This window comes from Hippoglossus stenolepis, chromosome 14 (genome assembly GCF_022539355.2).
Source record: "Hippoglossus stenolepis isolate QCI-W04-F060 chromosome 14, HSTE1.2, whole genome shotgun sequence".
Taxonomy (NCBI): domain Eukaryota; kingdom Metazoa; phylum Chordata; class Actinopteri; order Pleuronectiformes; family Pleuronectidae; genus Hippoglossus; species Hippoglossus stenolepis.
The window spans coordinates 14,330,450-14,348,284 of record NC_061496.1 but is presented as its reverse complement, the minus strand read 5'-3'; the positions used below and the strand labels follow the sequence as shown (position 1 = coordinate 14,348,284).

At 42.7% G+C, this 17,835-nt stretch overlaps 1 protein-coding gene across 1 annotated transcript in view; it reads left to right on the top strand.

Moving 5' to 3' along the window:
* The window catches only part of xpr1a (xenotropic and polytropic retrovirus receptor 1a), a 70,564-nt gene extending 53,294 nt beyond the window's left edge, over positions 1-17,270 (top strand). Inside the window, exons 7-15 of the mRNA XM_035176420.2 lie at positions 184-265; positions 352-539; positions 722-901; positions 3,482-3,650; positions 4,562-4,762; positions 12,018-12,184; positions 12,370-12,509; positions 12,762-12,986; positions 13,439-17,270. Of these exons, the coding sequence (XP_035032311.1) occupies positions 184-265; positions 352-539; positions 722-901; positions 3,482-3,650; positions 4,562-4,762; positions 12,018-12,184; positions 12,370-12,509; positions 12,762-12,986; positions 13,439-13,496 (1,410 nt within the window). The 3' untranslated portion in view covers positions 13,497-17,270. The remainder of the gene's footprint in view (positions 1-183; positions 266-351; positions 540-721; positions 902-3,481; positions 3,651-4,561; positions 4,763-12,017; positions 12,185-12,369; positions 12,510-12,761; positions 12,987-13,438) is intronic.
* Positions 17,271-17,835: the final 565 nt, after the last annotated feature.

The following is a 17,835-nucleotide window of genomic DNA, read 5'->3' as shown; positions in this document are numbered from 1 at the left end:
ATGTGTAAAACAAGTGTATTGAAGCAGGTGAAAGGAGCCAAAATGGCAAAATGCAATTTATAGGTCGTAGTTGCTTCAAGTTTTATCTGTAGTTTGAGAATGACTTGATTCTACGTGCATATACATATTCAGTTTTTTTAGGTTTCTGTATTAATTATGTTTTTCTGTATTTTTCTTCCTCAGCCTGCTTTGGCGTGGACAACCTTCCGTGTGGGTCTCTATTGCGGCTTCTTTATCATTCTTGCCATCGCCTTTGTTCTCACCGGTGAGTCACACAAACATTTTAATTCACACAGTCAAAGCTATCCTGTTTGATATTCCAAAACGAGACAATCCGCTGTCTTTTATCAGGTGCTGTGTTCATCCGCTACGAGAACGTGTGGCCTCTGGTGCGGATCTATCGGGGCGGTTTCCTGTTGATCCAGTTCCTCTTCCTGTTGGGCATTAACACTTACGGATGGAGGCAGGCCGGAGTCAACCATGTTCTCATCTTCGAGATCAATCCCCGCAACAACCTGTCACACCAACACCTGTTTGAGGTCAGAATGAAGAACTAAATGGAAACGGTTATCAGAGAAATTCATATTTTCGGTGTAATGAAGAGGAAGAACTTGGTCTTCAGATTGATAATCATGCTTTTGTTTCAGTTGTACTCTAGGGATAACAAAACAGAGCTTCCTGTAAATGCCTCTCTCTCCTGTTTCCTCTCTCTGTGCTACAGATCGCTGGTTTCATGGGTGTGTTGTGGTGTCTCAGCATCCTCTCCTGTCTCTACTCAGAGTTCACCTACCTCCCCATGCAGATCAACCCTCTCATCCTTTATGGCTTCATGGTGCTTTTCCTCATCAACCCGTTCAAGACCGGCTACTACAAATCACGTTTCTGGCTCCTCAAGCTGCTGGTCAGTCCACACATTCATCTAGTGAAGTTTGTTCTGTGTGGAAGAATTACATTTAAACCTTGGTGTCTGATCATCAAAAGAGAATCTGAAAACATGTCCAAACAGTCATTGTTCACAGATCCACACAGGCTTCTGTTGACAGCTGTGAGTCTGTATGTGATATGTGAGCTGACTATTAAATATGATATTAGAACAACAGTAACTTGGCTTGTGGCAAAAAGTGCAAGATTGAGGTTTAATGTGAAATTTTAATTTGTATTCCAAATGGTTGTAGTTTGCATGCACACAAAACCAAACATCAGGATATTCTAATCTTAACCAAAATACCATTTTTGAGCTTTAAATGCCCAGAAAATTGAGAGAATTCATAACCAAATATATTTTTAGAAATATCATTCCTGAATTTTTGGCCATTGCTATGATAAGAAATTGTCTCGCAGTCATACAAATACACTGAGTCTTGTCTAGATAAGGTGTAATTGTATTTACCTGTAGTTTTGACTGGCCTTCTTATCTGTGTGTAAATACACCTTGTGAGGTTATCTTCTTAGTGCTGGTTTATTTTTATTTTGGCAGTACGTTTCTAAACCGACACAAAATGTTGCAGGAAGCGAATTAAATATGAGTTATTGAGAGCTATTAGAGTTTTTATAGTAGTGCATTTTGTGGCATATTTTTCTGCTGACACAATTTGGTATGCAGTGTGTGTGTGTGCGTGCGTGCGTGTGTGTGTGTGTCTCACATGATGAATGCATGTATGATTCAGATATCAATCTCTTGTGAAAAAAATCCTACTATGTTTCTCTGTTCTTTGTCTAAGCCACGCTATCAGCCTGCAGGAGAGAGGGTGGTGTGTGTGTGGTCTAGTTATTACTCAGTTGTGGGGACCTAAATGTGTTTACTTGTCTTCCTTTCTGGGGACAAGAAGTCCCCATAATGTGAATCAATACATTTTAAGGTGAAGACATGTTTTAAGGTTTGGTTTAGATTAAGGTAAGGGTAAACTAAACATGACTACAGACGCACACGCACACACACACACACACACACACACACACACACACACACACACACACACACACACACACAACCTACCAACAAGTACCCAGTCAAACTAATGTAATCCCAGAGTTTTATTATCAAATATAATTATATTATTACTGCTTTATTTTGTGTTATTTTAAATAAATAAATTACTGTAAAATGATAATGTGTGTATGCGTGCATGTGTGTTAGATTCTGTGTGTGTGTGTGTGTGTGTGTGTGTGTGTGTGTGTGTGTGTGTGTGGAGGGGGATGTAGTGAAACAGAGGGCAGCAGGGTCGGAGGATAATAGAATGCAGCCGTGTCTCTGGGGAAGTGGAGGCTGTGACTGTGCAATCATTACTGGCATAGATCTATCAGTATGTTGATGCCCTGAGCGCCTCTGTCCCTCCTCCTCCTCCTCTTCTTCCTCCTCCTCTCCTCACAATCCACTTCTCCTCCTCCCTCTCTCCCTCCCTCCCTCAGTAGCAGCAGCAGACCCCCTGCTCATATTTTTGTCCTTCACAGCTCCCTCATCATCAGCACCTCAGCCCCTCCTTCACTGTGCGACTCTAGAATCAGCCTCCGTCTCGAACGGCCCAAGACAATCAACAGAAGTAGATCCGATATGAGCTGCTTTTCATGATTGTCAGAAAAAATAACCATCAAGGAATAAGCATTGAGTGATTGAGAAGAAGAAATGATTTGACAAACGATCCTGTTTTCTTCCGAGCAGTGCTATAAAATGTTCCCATGCTCCGGGTGCTAATTCTCTCTGACAATAAACACCAGACAAAATTTTTCATTATGGGACAAACTGCAGAGCGAGCGCCTGGATTACATTGTGTTTGCTCAAGAAATGAAAACCTAACCACCTGAGTGCAGCTGGCTTAGCGCCGAGACACACACACAGATCAATACGCCCTGTGATTGACAGGTTAAGAGAAATGTGCGATGAGCTGACGTGCAAAAAAAAGGAAGACAAAAAAAAGGGGAGATCAATATTTGACATTTGCAGTGGAGGTAGAGTGTGTGTAGGTTTTCCGTCTGAAACGTGGAGAGCGGCGCTCAGTCGCCCCTGAATGTCACACGCAGCCTGAGGGGTAAATGGAAAGAGCTGAGTGCGGATGTATCATTTTACAAACTGAGCTCCTGCCAAAAGTCATATCCCAAATGCCAAACCCACAGAGGCCAGGGCCGCCAGACCGGGTCTTCATGTGCTTGTGTTGTACAAGAACACGCAGACGTACACAATGAGTGAGTCATTAGTGTCCTGTGGTGAGCTGATAAGGAAGTGTGGAGGCTGTATCCCCTTTGTGTGTTACACATCGTTAGTGGAGGATGTTCCCTGCTCGTACACTAATTAATTGTTGACTAGTTCAAGTCACGGTGTCAGGACATGTTTTCAGAAGCTTTTTCAAATTCTCTTCCTCATTTTTATCACTGAGTTTATGTTGAATTTTATGAAATAGATCTTTTTGTTTACTAAATCAGTGCCAGTCAATGGTTTACCTCCGCCTTTGTTTCTCATATCTGTACCTTCCTTGTCTGTTTCCAGTTCCGCGTGTTCACGGCGCCATTTCACCGCGTGGAGTTTGCAGACTTCTGGTTGGCTGATCAGCTGAACTCTCTGGTGTTTGTCCTGATGGACCTGGAGTATCTCGTCTGCTTCTACATCTTTGAGCTGCAGTGGAGCAACAGCAAGGGTCTGCTGCCCACGTTGAAAGGTGGGACGATAGGTTCATGCTCACTGTGGCATTATATAAAACTTCATGTCTTCTGCACATGTGTCTGTTGTTTCTCTTCGTACCCGTTAGAAAACATTAACTGCAAATGGTTGAACACTGTTGTTTAGAATCTAAATATCTATGTTGAACCCACTTTTCATGCTTAATATCCTGTCAATAACAGCAAAATGACCCAAAAAATTGTAATCTTGAATTAATGTTGTGTATATGTACTTCTTTCTTTACTGGAACTTTGTAGTCTCCTGTATCCACCTACATACAGAAACCACATCTGTTTGCAACTAGATAGATAGATAAATGTACTTTATTGATCCCAAATTGGGAAATTATTAATAACTAAATTAATAACTATACACTTATTCTCAGGGGATTGTAGAAATTGACGATGTAGAAAAACTTAAAATGTACCAGGCCTAACTTAAATAGAAATGCTCTGGTGATAAAACAATATGACAAATTGTAACACAAACCACCTAACATCCTAAAATGCAAACATGGTAAAGATAATAGATATTTACAGTCTACATTAAATAGGTTCTAATGTTTGATGGCATTGATCATAGTATTTTTTCTCCAGCCGCTGCTTCTCATCACGATGTTGAGATGAAGACATAAATCCTTCAGTTTATGTGACATGTTGACAGTGTTTCCTGTCACGAGATATGATGTGAACAAGGTTTTAATAGCTGTCGGTCGACTACACCAGCAGTGACACCTCGGCCCTCACTCAGACAATTAACATGCCGCTAATGGAAGGGAAATGTGCAGCCACACACAGGTCACTGTGTGACTTTCATAATGATGAGATGTCCTGTGGGGGGGGGGGAGTACGGTGAATAACGAGAAGAGAGAGAGATTATAACGTCCTCTTTTCTTTTTTTTAATTCTAGATCCTAATGACAATATGTGCCACAGCTACTCGTACGGTCTGCGTGCCATCATCCAGTGCCTGCCGGCCTGGTTCCGCTTCATCCAGTGTCTGAGGCGCTACCGGGACACAAAGAGGGCCTTCCCTCACCTGGTGAATGCTGGGAAATATTCGACCACCTTCTTCGTCGTCACCTTTGCCGCGCTCTACGCCACACACAGAGGTAGGACACAGGACAGAAACTAGAATGGCACTCAGACAGTGCTTTAACAGTCCCCTTATGAAACCACATTTAAATTGACTAGATCTGGATTTTTATATGGATCTGCAACAAATTTCAAACAAACATCACAATGTTAAAGAAAGTGGAAAAAGAAATCTGATGTCCACTGATCCAGATCTACTCCAAACTTGAATGGGTTCTTCCCTGACTTAATACTGAATCCTTGCACCAAGTTTCATGGTTGTCCATCCAGTAGTGTTTGCGTAATCCTGCTAACTAACAGGGAGATAAACACAGACGGTGGAGGTAGTAGCCTGGTGGAGCTAATAAGCCTGTTCATGAGCCTGTAGCCCATCTACAAACTAAAGCCACAATATCTTTGTGTTGTTGTTGTGTTGCTGGAGCGAGAGTCAACAACAACACAGGCTTTTGAAACCGTTGTATTAAGTCATGTGTGTTCTGAAAGCAGAGGTGACCTTGAGAGCAAATGCAAGGAGCTACAGCTTTGTGATGGAAAAGGCGAAGGTTTGACAAACACAAGCGTGGATACACAGGACAAGGTCCTGCTCACACAATGAGCCATTGAATCTGAGGCAGGAGGACAGGAGAAGTGGGGAAAGAGAATAAGAAATGCAACAAGAGAAAATGAGAAAAATGGAGGAAGAAAAATTAAAAGTCAAGTCACTTTCCCTCTGACAGCTTCACAATTAGCCTGCAATTATTCTGATTCAGAAGCTCTATCACAAAGCAGTTCATGTTCAAAGATGCCGCAGCAGGCAGGCAATAAAACATCCCTTCATCATTCAGCCTTCAGATATTCGTCCATGCAACTTGTTTCAAAGCCGTTTTCTTTTTCAGCCACTCATATTGAAACCCTTCTCAGATGCCAGTTTATATATTTATTTGCCAGTCAAATGCCAGAGATGAAACCTCATCTCCAACCTCTTAAACCGCTAAATGTTATTTCCCAGCTTGACTTTATTCCTTTCCGATATGAATTCAAATCAATGCGCCTGCTTCCGAAGCTGACCGCCGGTGATCTGATATTGAATGAACCAGGAAGACAGACACACACACACACACACACACACACACACACACACACACACACACACACACACACACACACACACACACACACACACACACACACACAGACAGACAGACGGAAGGACTTGTCTTTCCCTCCACAGCTCGGGAGGAAAGACGTCCATTAAACCGTATCCTCCTACCTCTGGTCTGAAGCTCGCAGACTAATGGCCTCTCCTCATGTGTTATTCTGTATGAAGCTGTCTTTCATCCTGCATGATAATGGAGGCCGAGGCGATCATTGGTAAAGTGAAGGAGGATGGTGGGAGGAGACACACACACACACACACACACACACACACACACACACACACACACACACACACACACACACACACACACACACACACACTAACACACATCTGGATTATGAATGGATGGTCGAGGAAATTTCCTGTTGTGAAAGTATTTGAAGCATAAATTCTTTTTCTGGTCAATTTTAAAGCATTTGATGATTTAATACAGATACTGATGTCAGAATATCCTCGGTCTCAAATGGAAATGATGCTTAAACAGCCTCGAATACGAAATACAACTATGAATAGTAGAAATACCACACTTTTTTTCCATATTCATATAAGGTCATCGTGAACTTAACTTTGACCACTGAAATCAAATCAATCAATCTTTGAGTCTGAGCGAATATTTCTCACAAGTTGAAAGGTTTTTTGTGGTCACAGTGACCTCGACCTCAAAATTCTAATCGGGTCGTCCTTGTGTCCACATGCAATGAAATTCTTTGTGGGTGTTCTCGATACATCATATTCACAACATCAGGAGGTCACCGTGACCTTGACCTTTGACCCTTGATGTTCAAAATCAAGTCAGTTCTTCTTTGACCGCAACGGAACATTTGGGCAAAATTTGAAGAAATTGCCTGTAGGCGTTCTCGAGATACCGGGTTCACAAGGCAAAGAATGTGCTTCGGGAAAGTCCCTGTGACCTTGACCTTTGACCACCCAATTCAAATCAGTTCAACTGAACATTTGGACCAAATTTAACAATATTCCCTCAAGCCGTTTGTGAGATATCGTTTTCACAAGAATGGGATGGGCTGACACCACAGAAACATAATGCTTCCGTCCACTGGCTGTCGTTGGCACTGAGGAATAAAAAGCCTTCACCACTGATACGCTCTATAGTCTGGGTGTGCACATGACAGATGATGCCCGGTCGTCCCTGCAATTCCCAGCATCTGCCAGAGTAGACGGCCCGGTAGGTGTCATGTTCCCACAGGTTCAGCTGTAAAAGGTGCCTGCAGTTTCAGTGAGTATCTGGCAGAGCTCCCAGTGAGTGCGGATGTGTCACCTTCATTGCTAACCCGATCACAGTGCTGATGGCTGCTGTGCGACCTCATCTCCCGGCCACCTCACTCCTTCCTGGAACTGCCCACTTTTAGCTCCGGGAATGCAAAATACTCCTAACCATAAATGCAAAGAGATAAATCACGAGCCTCCCCGTAGAACACTGCATGGTGTTCAGTGTCCGGGGCTTCCATTCGCAGATTTGAATCTGTTGAATTAGGAGCTACAGTCTCCTCTCTGTGCCAAAGAAAGTGCCAAACTTTTTTTTCTCTGCCAATCTGGGGTTTGAGGTTGAATCGTTTTTGCCGTGGTGCAGCCACTGCAGCAGATTTCTCCCCTCAGAGGGAAGTAGAGTTCAGTGCTGTGGGTAACTGATTGGACTCAGCTCACGCTCAGAGGCTTGTAGCGAGAGAGGAAGAGGAGAAGGAGGATTTCCTGGCTCAAGCAGAACCCTCGAACCCCGTAAGATACAGTGTGAGGCCTTCAAAAAATCAAGTAGATGCTTTACTCAGGATCAATACTGGCTCAGCTTTATGTACACTAGCAGGAGACTTATTAGTGTTTTAGATGCAGGGGAGTTAGAGGCCTAATGCTGATTGAAGCCCATGGGATTTATCTCGTGGACAGACTAAGACAGGAGAACAGGATATTGCATAGGCGAGAATAGCATGGGCATTTGATAGATAGAGAGACGTTGTTTGAAAGAGGATGTAGGAACATGCACGGACCAAATGAGAGATCAAGAATAGGGAAGTATTAAAAGATGTCTGTCAAGTCAGCACAAAGATCTGTGACATCAAACTCCAGCTACGATTAAATCAGACCAAATAGGAACGTTAGTCCTGCTGGTCTCTGTGAGAGGTCAGATGGGGTGGTGAGCGGAGGAAATGAATCTGCTGTGAAGGATCAGCAAATTCAAAGCTGATAGAGCACAGAGGGGGGAGGTAAAAGAGAAAGGATGGATGGAGAAAGAGAGTAACAGAGAAAACAAAAAGAGGATCAGCAGGAAAGGGATGGGGAGAGAAGAGGAGGGAAGAGGAGGGAAGAGGAGAGGAAACAAGAGGAACAGGAGAGGAGAGGAGAGGAGAGGAGAGGAGAGGAGAGGGTAATTACTGGCCCAGGGGCTGAACACATGTTTGCTGGACTCTGCTGGAATAGAGATGAGCCTGGAGCTGACAGCTTTTATAACTTCATTTCATGTACTGATCCTTCGGTCATTATCAGGAGAGGAATTGCAACACACACACACACACACACACACACACACACACACACACACACACACACACACACACACCCTCAGCTGAGCCCACACGTTTGCCAGCGAAGATAAAAGACGCCGCTCTGACTCAAATTTTCTTCTGCCTGCTTGAACTCCCCTTCACCTCTGCTCAGCCCAAACTGACTCCTGCTGCAGCAGATCTGCTGCGTTTCCTCCACCTCACAGGTCTGAGCTGAGGATGACGTCACTCCTGATTTGACAATGTTCCAATTCGACAAGTCTGAAGTGTTGTTTATTTCGAGGGCTGGGGGGAGGGATGTCTGCAATGCCAGTTTGTAAAACACCACAAAAGAATGCAGACAGATAGTGGCTGGACATTACTGTGTGTACAACTGGTTTAATGAGACACAACTAAGAAGAATTACACTACTACAGCTTTCACCGCTGTTAATGCACAGAGCAGCCATCTGGGATTTGGAGGTCAGGGCATTGATAAAATATATGAGGTTAGTAATATATACGATTTTTGGATCTTTTCTCTAATTCTATTTAAGAGAAGTGGAGATTGGAAATGGCTCTTTTGTGAAAACTGCTGGTCCCCAGCTAGACGCTGCTTATGAGTAAATTCTAAACTAGAAGGGCGCTCTGAGTGCATACCTCATCCAAGAATAATTTCCATTAATGGCGCCTGTGTAATCTAATTTGTCCTGCCACAGTTTCATAATGAACCAAAGAAAATGTTAACACTTCCCATTATAAGAAGTGTGTTTAGCTTCGTCGCTGCATTGAAAAGCTGTGTGCAGCGCCATTTGCCACATGTTCGCTCGTTCACTTTTATCCATAAAGTCATTACCATCCATGCAGACAGTCACCTAATAGTCTCAGCTGCAGTTGTGGGTGTTCCTGCAAGTGGCGCGCAATGCTGTTCTCTCTCTCACGCAAGAACTTCTATAAGCACCCCAGCTATCACCGTACATCCAATTCATTCTGTGGGAAATCCTGAATTTGCTTATAATTTCAGATCTGCTCCAAACATTGAATGGGTTATTCCTTTGTTCATGTCAACCCATCCACAAAGCTTCAAGCAGTTAATCCTGCTAACTAACAAACAAACAAAGCCAGATGCAAACATAACCTTGTGGGTGCAGGTAATTGTTTCTGTTTGAAAAGTAGTAGAAGTATAAAGTAGCAGAACATGTACAATTACCTTAAAACTGTGCTGAAATGCAGTACCTGAGTAAAAGTACTTTCCACCACCGTCTTCAGCTGGGTGTTCTCCATCTGCAGAGTTCTTCTCGTTGACTGATTTAGTTGCCACCAGATGAGAAATGACTCTAAAAGCAGGAACTGATCGTTGTCGTGGTAAACTTGTTTCCATCAGTGGGAACTGGGCCTGTTGCAAAGAAGCAGACAGATGAAGTGCTCTATCTTTAATAGTGTTTAACCTCTTGGGTTCCTGAGGACACCAGCTGTCTGTCTGTCTGTGTGTGTGTGTGTGTGTGTGTGTGTGTGTGTGTGTGTGTGTGTGTGTGTGTGTGTGTGTGTGTGTGACGGACTACTAAGCGATTGAGTGTGTGTGACAGGAGCCAGGGACCAGTGTCAGCCTCTGAGCATCCAATCAATGTCCACCTCGCCATGTTTAACCTCTGAATGCTTCGGTGGTTAACCAGCCTGGTGGGGAAAAAACACGTCAACCTTCCCAGCAGCTGAAGGGTTAAATACTTCAACTCTTTACGAGCAGAGAATCACATCAGTGGATATTTTCCAGCGAGAAGAGCCTATTGTCCGGGAGTGAGTTTAATCTACAGCTGGGGACTCTTAGTGTGGCCGTGGGGACTCCTTCCATCCCATAGCTCAGCCGGAGAAGACGCAAACGGCACAATGGATGCAGCAGTGAACAGAGCAGCCGCAGTAATTCTCTGATGGAAACGTCCCCCCGCTCTGCTCCCCCAGCGTCTCGTTGGCTGGGAGCAGGGACAAGCTGTGACTATGACAAACAGTCAGCGGGTCTGGTCTCTGTCTGGTGGCTGCTTGTCTGTGTCTGTCTCAGACGCTGTGTGAGGCCACCGGCTGCGGATTTATGGAGCTGGAGGAACAAGTGAATCACATCCATCAGTGATCCTGCGTGAACACACAAACGCTGCTGACCACGGCTTTTTACGCACGCTGACATTATACAGTGCATTAAACAAATGTACTGTATAATTAGCAAGTAGTTCTTATTATTATCCTTACAGCCAACATGATCCATGGTCTGCTGTTGTCATGTGATGTTAGAGAATGATCAAGTCTCTTAAGTATGAGGTGCGGAGGCAAACAGGATGTTATATTGAAGAGTCTAAAGACGTTAGAAGCAGACATTACCTTGTCGGGAAACCAGAGAGCCTGGAATGGATCTTCCTGTTAGTTACTCCTGAAAGACACCGGAAACAGCAATTGTTCATCAGAAGAAGAAATGGAAAAAGTGATGATCCACAGTTGAAAAGCGTTTACCACAACAAAACATATACTTTAGGTTGTGGCCTGTTTTTCAATCAGTAGCATTTCCTGAGCCAACAAAGTGCAAAGTGTTTGTTGGATTTTAGAAGTAGGTCACTGTGAAGCGGTCATATTTTCTTCTCTATGTGCTTTCACAGAACAGAACTGGTTCAAATGCTGAATGAATCAATAGTTCTGCTTTGATTGGTCAATTAATGGATTATCAGAAAACTGTCATCAATTACTCACTGAAGTAATTTACTAAGAAAAAAAGTCTAATATTCTGTGGTTCCAATGCGAGGATTTTCTTCTTTCCTCTGTTTTATTTCATTGTGATATTTTATTTCTTCGGGTTCTGGGTTATTGATCATTCTGACATAGACTCTGAAATGAATCAATCAAAAAAAACAAAACACACATAGCATAATATACACACAGAAATGTCCCTGTTTTAATGCTGAGACATGAGGTTGGATCACAGCCGATATCCCTCCCACTGTGAAGCTAAAACATCCCAGACACGAAAGCTGCCATCTTGTGTCAATGACACCATTAAGAGCCACAGTCTGCCAGAGGAAGGGACACACACTCAATCACTGAATCATGACATTTCACCCCGTTTTTATAGCATCAAATACCTATAGCATTATTCTAATTTAAAAACAAACTTAACAGAAACATGGACACTACAGGTAGTTGTTTTTGATTAGATTCCCTTTAAAAGGCCAGTAGGTGAAACCACTGTTACAGGTTGTGTCGCTGTAGTTGAGTCTCTAAAGCTCAGCTCACTACGTGAAGAAGCTGCAACATTTAATGTGTAATTTAATATTGTCAACGTGTGTTGGATGGAAGCTGTTATGATATAAGTGGGAATTAAATTCTTAATATGTAACATTTGCCCACTGCTCATTCAATAAGTCATAGCTCGTGTATTATTGACAGGAGAGCTCCCTCTAGTGGTGAAGGTATTAGTGGAAACGTTGCATTGATCAGCAAGGTGCCGGATTCTCTTGAACTTCATTTTAAAAATACAGATGCAGATATTTAGTTTTATTCCAGATGTGAAAACTGCATGAAAACGCATTTGGATCCAACTCAAAGAAAATAGACGAATAATGAATATGTCAATTGACCTCAGTTGTGTTTTTATGTGTATTTTCAGAACAAGGTCACACAGACGCCGACATGTTCTTCTACCTGCTGATCGTCTTCTCCACCATCAGCTCCCTCTACACAGTGATCTGGGATCTGAGGATGGACTGGGGTCTGTTCGACCGCGGCGCCGGAGAGAACACCTTCCTCAGGGAAGAAATCGTTTACCCCCATAAGGTGAGAGAGTCCGATAGAAGTCTGAAGGCACATCACACACACACACACACACACACACACACACACACACACACACACACACACACACACACACACACACACACACACACACACACACACACACACACACACACACACACACAGGGTTACCCAAACTGAAACAAATCCCCTCTCTCCTCCCTCAGGCCTACTACTACTGTGCCATCATAGAAGACGTGATCCTGCGTTTTGCCTGGACGATCCAGATCTCTCTGACCACAACGACTAAGATCCACTCTGTGGGCGACATCGTAGCCACCGTGCTCGCTCCCCTCGAGGTCTTCAGGTGGGGGGTCATACGTTCTCTTTATCCCAAACATACTGACCCTCACATGAGGTGCTCTACAGGATGAGAGCTGTACAACCTCATCAATTCACTTCTTTTAAAAACCAACGTGGAATGCTCAATATTAGATATATACAGATGATGGCCATGTTTCTCTAGAGGTTTACTGCTGACTCTCCCATCAGCACCAACAACAGTGACTTCTAATACAGAACCCCCCCCTGTTCCCCCTCTCCGCCCTCCCCTCTGCAGGCGTTTCGTGTGGAACTTCTTCCGTCTGGAGAACGAGCACCTGAACAACTGTGGTGAGTTCCGTGCGGTGAGGGACATCTCAGTGGCGCCGCTCAACGCTGACGACCAGACGCTGCTGGAGCAGATGATGGACAACGAGGACGGCGTCCGGAACCGCTCGGGCAAGAAGACCTGGAAGAGGTCCTACAGCCTGTCCCTCCGACGCCCCCTACTGTCCTCCTCACTGTAAGGAAAAACACAGACCATTGATTCAACTCAAACGTTTCTATTTTTGTTTGATTTTAAAAGACAAAGATGGAAAATTTATGAATATCTGAAGGAAAAATGAAAGTAATATTATTTTTTAAAAAACAGGGACCTGGAAGAGGTTTATATTTCTCTTCTGTGTATCAGTAAAAAAAAAAATTATTTATTTTCTTAACTTCTCGATCCATAATGGGTTTTTGAGAGTATTCTTATCTTTGTATAAATACAATACATCAAAATTCACTCCTGGATTATTCTTTGTCCGTTTATCAAGATGGGGACCGAATGTTTGACTTTTACAAAATATCACATCTGCTCCTTTGAGATTAAACTATTCAGGATCTTGAATTAGAAAATTGTTAAAATAATAGTTTTACATGAACGAAATGTTGCAGGTCATATTAAAATGTTTAAACCCTTCTTTCTTCTAGATCGAAAAAGGACACAAAGGTGCTAATCGAAGACACGGATGATGAGGCCTTCAGCTGAGTCCACAACGTCAACACACTCACACACTCACCCACTCAGACATAGTATACTTATACGGACCTCATTCACTAACATCCAACCTCAGCCCTCCTCTCTTATAGTTCTCTCGCTGTGTAGTGACCCCGACCCTCCTCAGCTCAAACCTTTAAAATCAGGACTCTCAGTTTACCTCATCTCTAGTTGTTTGTGAGTACATTTGGTCTTTATAAGTATAGGAACACACACTCTGTAACGTAGAAACACACACACACACAAACACACATATATAAACCTGCTGAAGCACAAACACAGAGTAGTATTGCTACAGTCGAGAGTAGAGCTGACGCCACAGAGACAGACAGCTGGACAGACATCATGCACGTATCTAGTAACACAGACCACACTGCCCTGAGATTAGTCTCTTCTTTTCTAATGGACTTTTTAGTATGTTGCTGTTGTTTGTTTAGGTTTTTCTCCATTTATTTTTTCCCCCTGGATTTCAAAAGGAGAATCTGGACACGTAAAGGCTCCACACGACTGTTTACACGTCTTTCTAACTCCACTCGGATCAACAGGGAGAAGACGAAGCCGATTGAAAGACTAAACATGAATCAGTAGAAACCCCGAGGAAGGACTCTACACACATCGCAGAATATCAAAAAACAAATCAACTGGTTTCCACTTGTTGATTCTTTTTATATCCATCTTCTTTCTTCTTTTTCTTTGCCGAGTTGTAGTAACGTCAGTGTACAATCACAGTCCTTGCAGAGGCACTTGCAGGAAAAGTGCGTTTTAATACACAAAGCATGAAAAAAATAACTACTTGTACACAAACATTTCTAGTCTGTGATGTTGCTTTGTAAAATATTTAATATATTTGATGTTTGTTATTACTCTATTACAGTTCTTCAGTACTTCTACATGTGTTGTTTATACTAGTGAGACTAGTTTAATGATCCACACGATGATTGTTAATGTGTTTTATAACGTTTGGAAATGTTTTTTTCTTGGTTATACTTGTGCCAAATTTTTAATAAGCTTGTTGTCCGTCCTCGATTTTATGCCCAACTTCGAATTAGAGCAAAAATGACTCGTGAATGGTCACAGTTATGGTTTCAGGTCACCTCAAAGTGCCCTGTGAGCTACCGTCTGTTGTATGTGCATTGAGATTCTCTGCATTAACTACCAAAGCTTTGTTTTTAATGAATGTGTCTGTGGCTCGAGGAGCTTTTTCTATTCAACCTGCCTGAGTGGGTCATAGGTAACAGGCCCGAAGGTTTATTTAAAAGATTGGAGCTTTTCTCTTATTCTCTTAAGGTGCATGTGTTACTGGGCTATATTAGCAGGTAGCCTCTGTTCTGTAGGTGCTCCCAGTAAAATGAGTAGAACTAGAATTGCACTCGGTAGAAAGCATACCTCCGCCAAGGTCCAGCAGTCCCCTCATGAAACCACATTTAAATTCACTAGATCCAGATTTGGAAACATGACTGATTTCTGTTATTAAGATCCACGAATTATCCTCTGAGAAATCCACTCAAATTGAAAAAGAAAGAGAAAAAAAATCTGGATCTACACCAAAATGTAATCGTGCCCCACCCCTCTGCAAAGTTTCATGGAAATAGGTTGAGTAGTTTTTGCGTAATCCTGCAAACTAAGATGACAAAGTGACCTTGCTGGAGGTAATTACTAGTATTACTGTCAATGTTTGTGTATAATAGTGATTTTAGGCCCTATAGGAAGAAAACGCTCAGTGTTGCCAGATTGAACAGTTTCTACCCACTTTTTCTACAGTTTCTGTGGATTTCTGCAATAGTTTCATCAAACATCTGAAATGCAAATCAAAGAACTTTGCTGATAGGGCTCCTTGGTGCTGATCAGACCTGGCAACACTGCATAAGCTCATCGAGGGCCCTTATATCCAGGAAATATGTGGAATCCCTGACACGTCTTGCAGCTCTTGTGTGGCTCTGGAATCAGGGACCCAGAGTCTCATTTTTCACCACGTTCTGCATCACTGGATACACGTTTGTTCAACTCTAACGTTGGCTCGTTAATTTTAGCACTTTTTTAAACAATAATTTCAAGTGTGAATTTGATGACCAGGAAAAACCCTTGTCTTATCCTCCAATCAGCAGCCTACATTTGAAGAGCTGTTGCTTCATCTTTTAAAAAAAAAAAAAAGTGTTGGTGCTGCTGTTGAAAAGGCCTCCTGGCTTTTAGAGACACTCCTCTATAGCTTCAGTGCTGGTTCACGTGTCTCCCTCTCTCCTCGCGCTGCACTCTCTGCTCTCTTCCTCCCTGTGGCCGCACTGAGTCACCATTACTCATGGGACAAATCACAGGAAGCTCCAAATGTGATGCAGAAACGTTCCTGTTTCTCCCACTTCTGTTCTGGTTTGTTCCCCGCAGCGGCTTAAAGACTCGTGAGTTTTGTGCGCGATGAGCTAAATGTGAACTGGAAAGTGAACCTGTTAAAAACGTAGATGGGTAGCTTCCCAGTCTATTTAAATACACTGGACACATGCCATAACTGTAAACAACACACACACACACACAAACACCCACACACACACACACCGAGCCTCTCTCTCGTGTCGGAGCGCACAACACAACAGCAGGTAGTTTTTTGTAAAAAGGCTCTGTTGTCTTGCTTGCATGCTGCTTTCTGTTTTACACTGTACATAGATCTTAATTTATTCGACATGATGTGTATATTAGTGATCATTGCAGCCCCTCTGACAATGATTGATTTCGTACGTTGCCATGTTTGCTCCTGGACAAGCAGTATTTTCTAGGTGACGAGGAGCGTTTTGTCGACCCTGCACTCTTTCATGTGTAAATCTGTTGAAAGTGTGTTTGTATTAATATAGAAGGAGAACAAAAAAAAGAAAATCCATAGAAATGGAGAACGTGATTGGTTGTATTTATCGGTGATTCCTTCTTATTTCAAGGCGTCAGGGGTTGGGGGTTATATCCCCGTGTGCTGCAGCTGTAATCCTGTTTGTACATCTGTGAATGTGCATGAAACTATTGTGGACTGTTGCGTCTGTTGTTGTGAGCCTCCCTGCAGACAGAAGCACTTTGAGTTAGGGTGCAGGAGCGGGACCCCCCCCAGTCCAGAGTGAGGACCCACACCACACCCACACAACAAGAAACTGTTAAACTGATCCCAGATCTGCTCAAGCTCCTCGATGCTTTCTCATAAACAGAACCAGGAACTTCATGTGCTCGCTGGAAGCATTTCAAGATGCTTCTCAAACATTTTAGTGACAGGGAGACAAATCAAATTTAAAAAAGGCTTATTTTGTACAGTTTTTTTCCATGAGATGATGATCGTGATAAACCCTGACATCCCATGTTTCCCTTATCGGCTCAGTTTAGTTTGTACTGCTTGCTGAAACCCCCCCATGACGTTAAAGTGCTCGATATGTGTGCAGCATCCCTCCCTCCCTCCCTCTCGATGTTGTTTGTTCCCTGGCTCTAATCTAGCTGAACGTGATAGTATACCTGTAGTTTGGTAGATGGATGTTCCACTTTAAAAAAAATACACAGAAAAAAATAAGATAGTAGAAGAAAAAACATTGTGGCTAAATGTGATTTCAAGAGACCTAAAGAAAGGAAAATGTCTTACAGTCCGAACCATCCTCCCCGAGTCCCTTTTACATGGTAGTTTGTACATGTCGAGTGTAAAACACTGTTCTATGATGGTTTTCCTGATGGTATTTGTATTTCTGTAAACACTTTGGTGATCCTGTCATATCTGGGTTTTATAAACCACAATTATTTTTAAAACTCGCTCTGCCTCTCGACTCTTTTCTTGTTGTTTTTACTTTTCATCTCCTCTGACCTGTGGTTTTACTTTACTCTCCAAGAAGCCTGGTTAATATTGGTTGTGTTGCACAAGAAGCTTCGCTGCATCTTCCCCCTTTTGATGCACCTCTGTGGATACAGACAAACACAGATAAGCACAGATGTATAGATCTATTACATTAGCAGAACCTTTATGAAACCACAAGATCCAGGTTTTTATTTGGATCTGCTCCAAATTACATACACTCATAAATATCTGTCTCCTAAATATGCCTGTTTTTTTTTCATCATGATCCATAAATGATGTTGACAAACATACCATCTCGCCCCTGAATCCAGATCCACATCAAAGTTTGACTGGTTCTCTCCTGACCCATATCACATCCTTCCTCCAAGTTTCCTAGAAATCGGTTTTGGAATGTTTTGCGTATTCCTGCTATGTAACAAATGCTGATGAAAACCTTGGTGAAGGTAGAAGTGGATGATTCATTTAAAAAAACTTTTTTTTCCTAAAATCTCCACTAGCCCAAGACATAAAACTATAATTGAT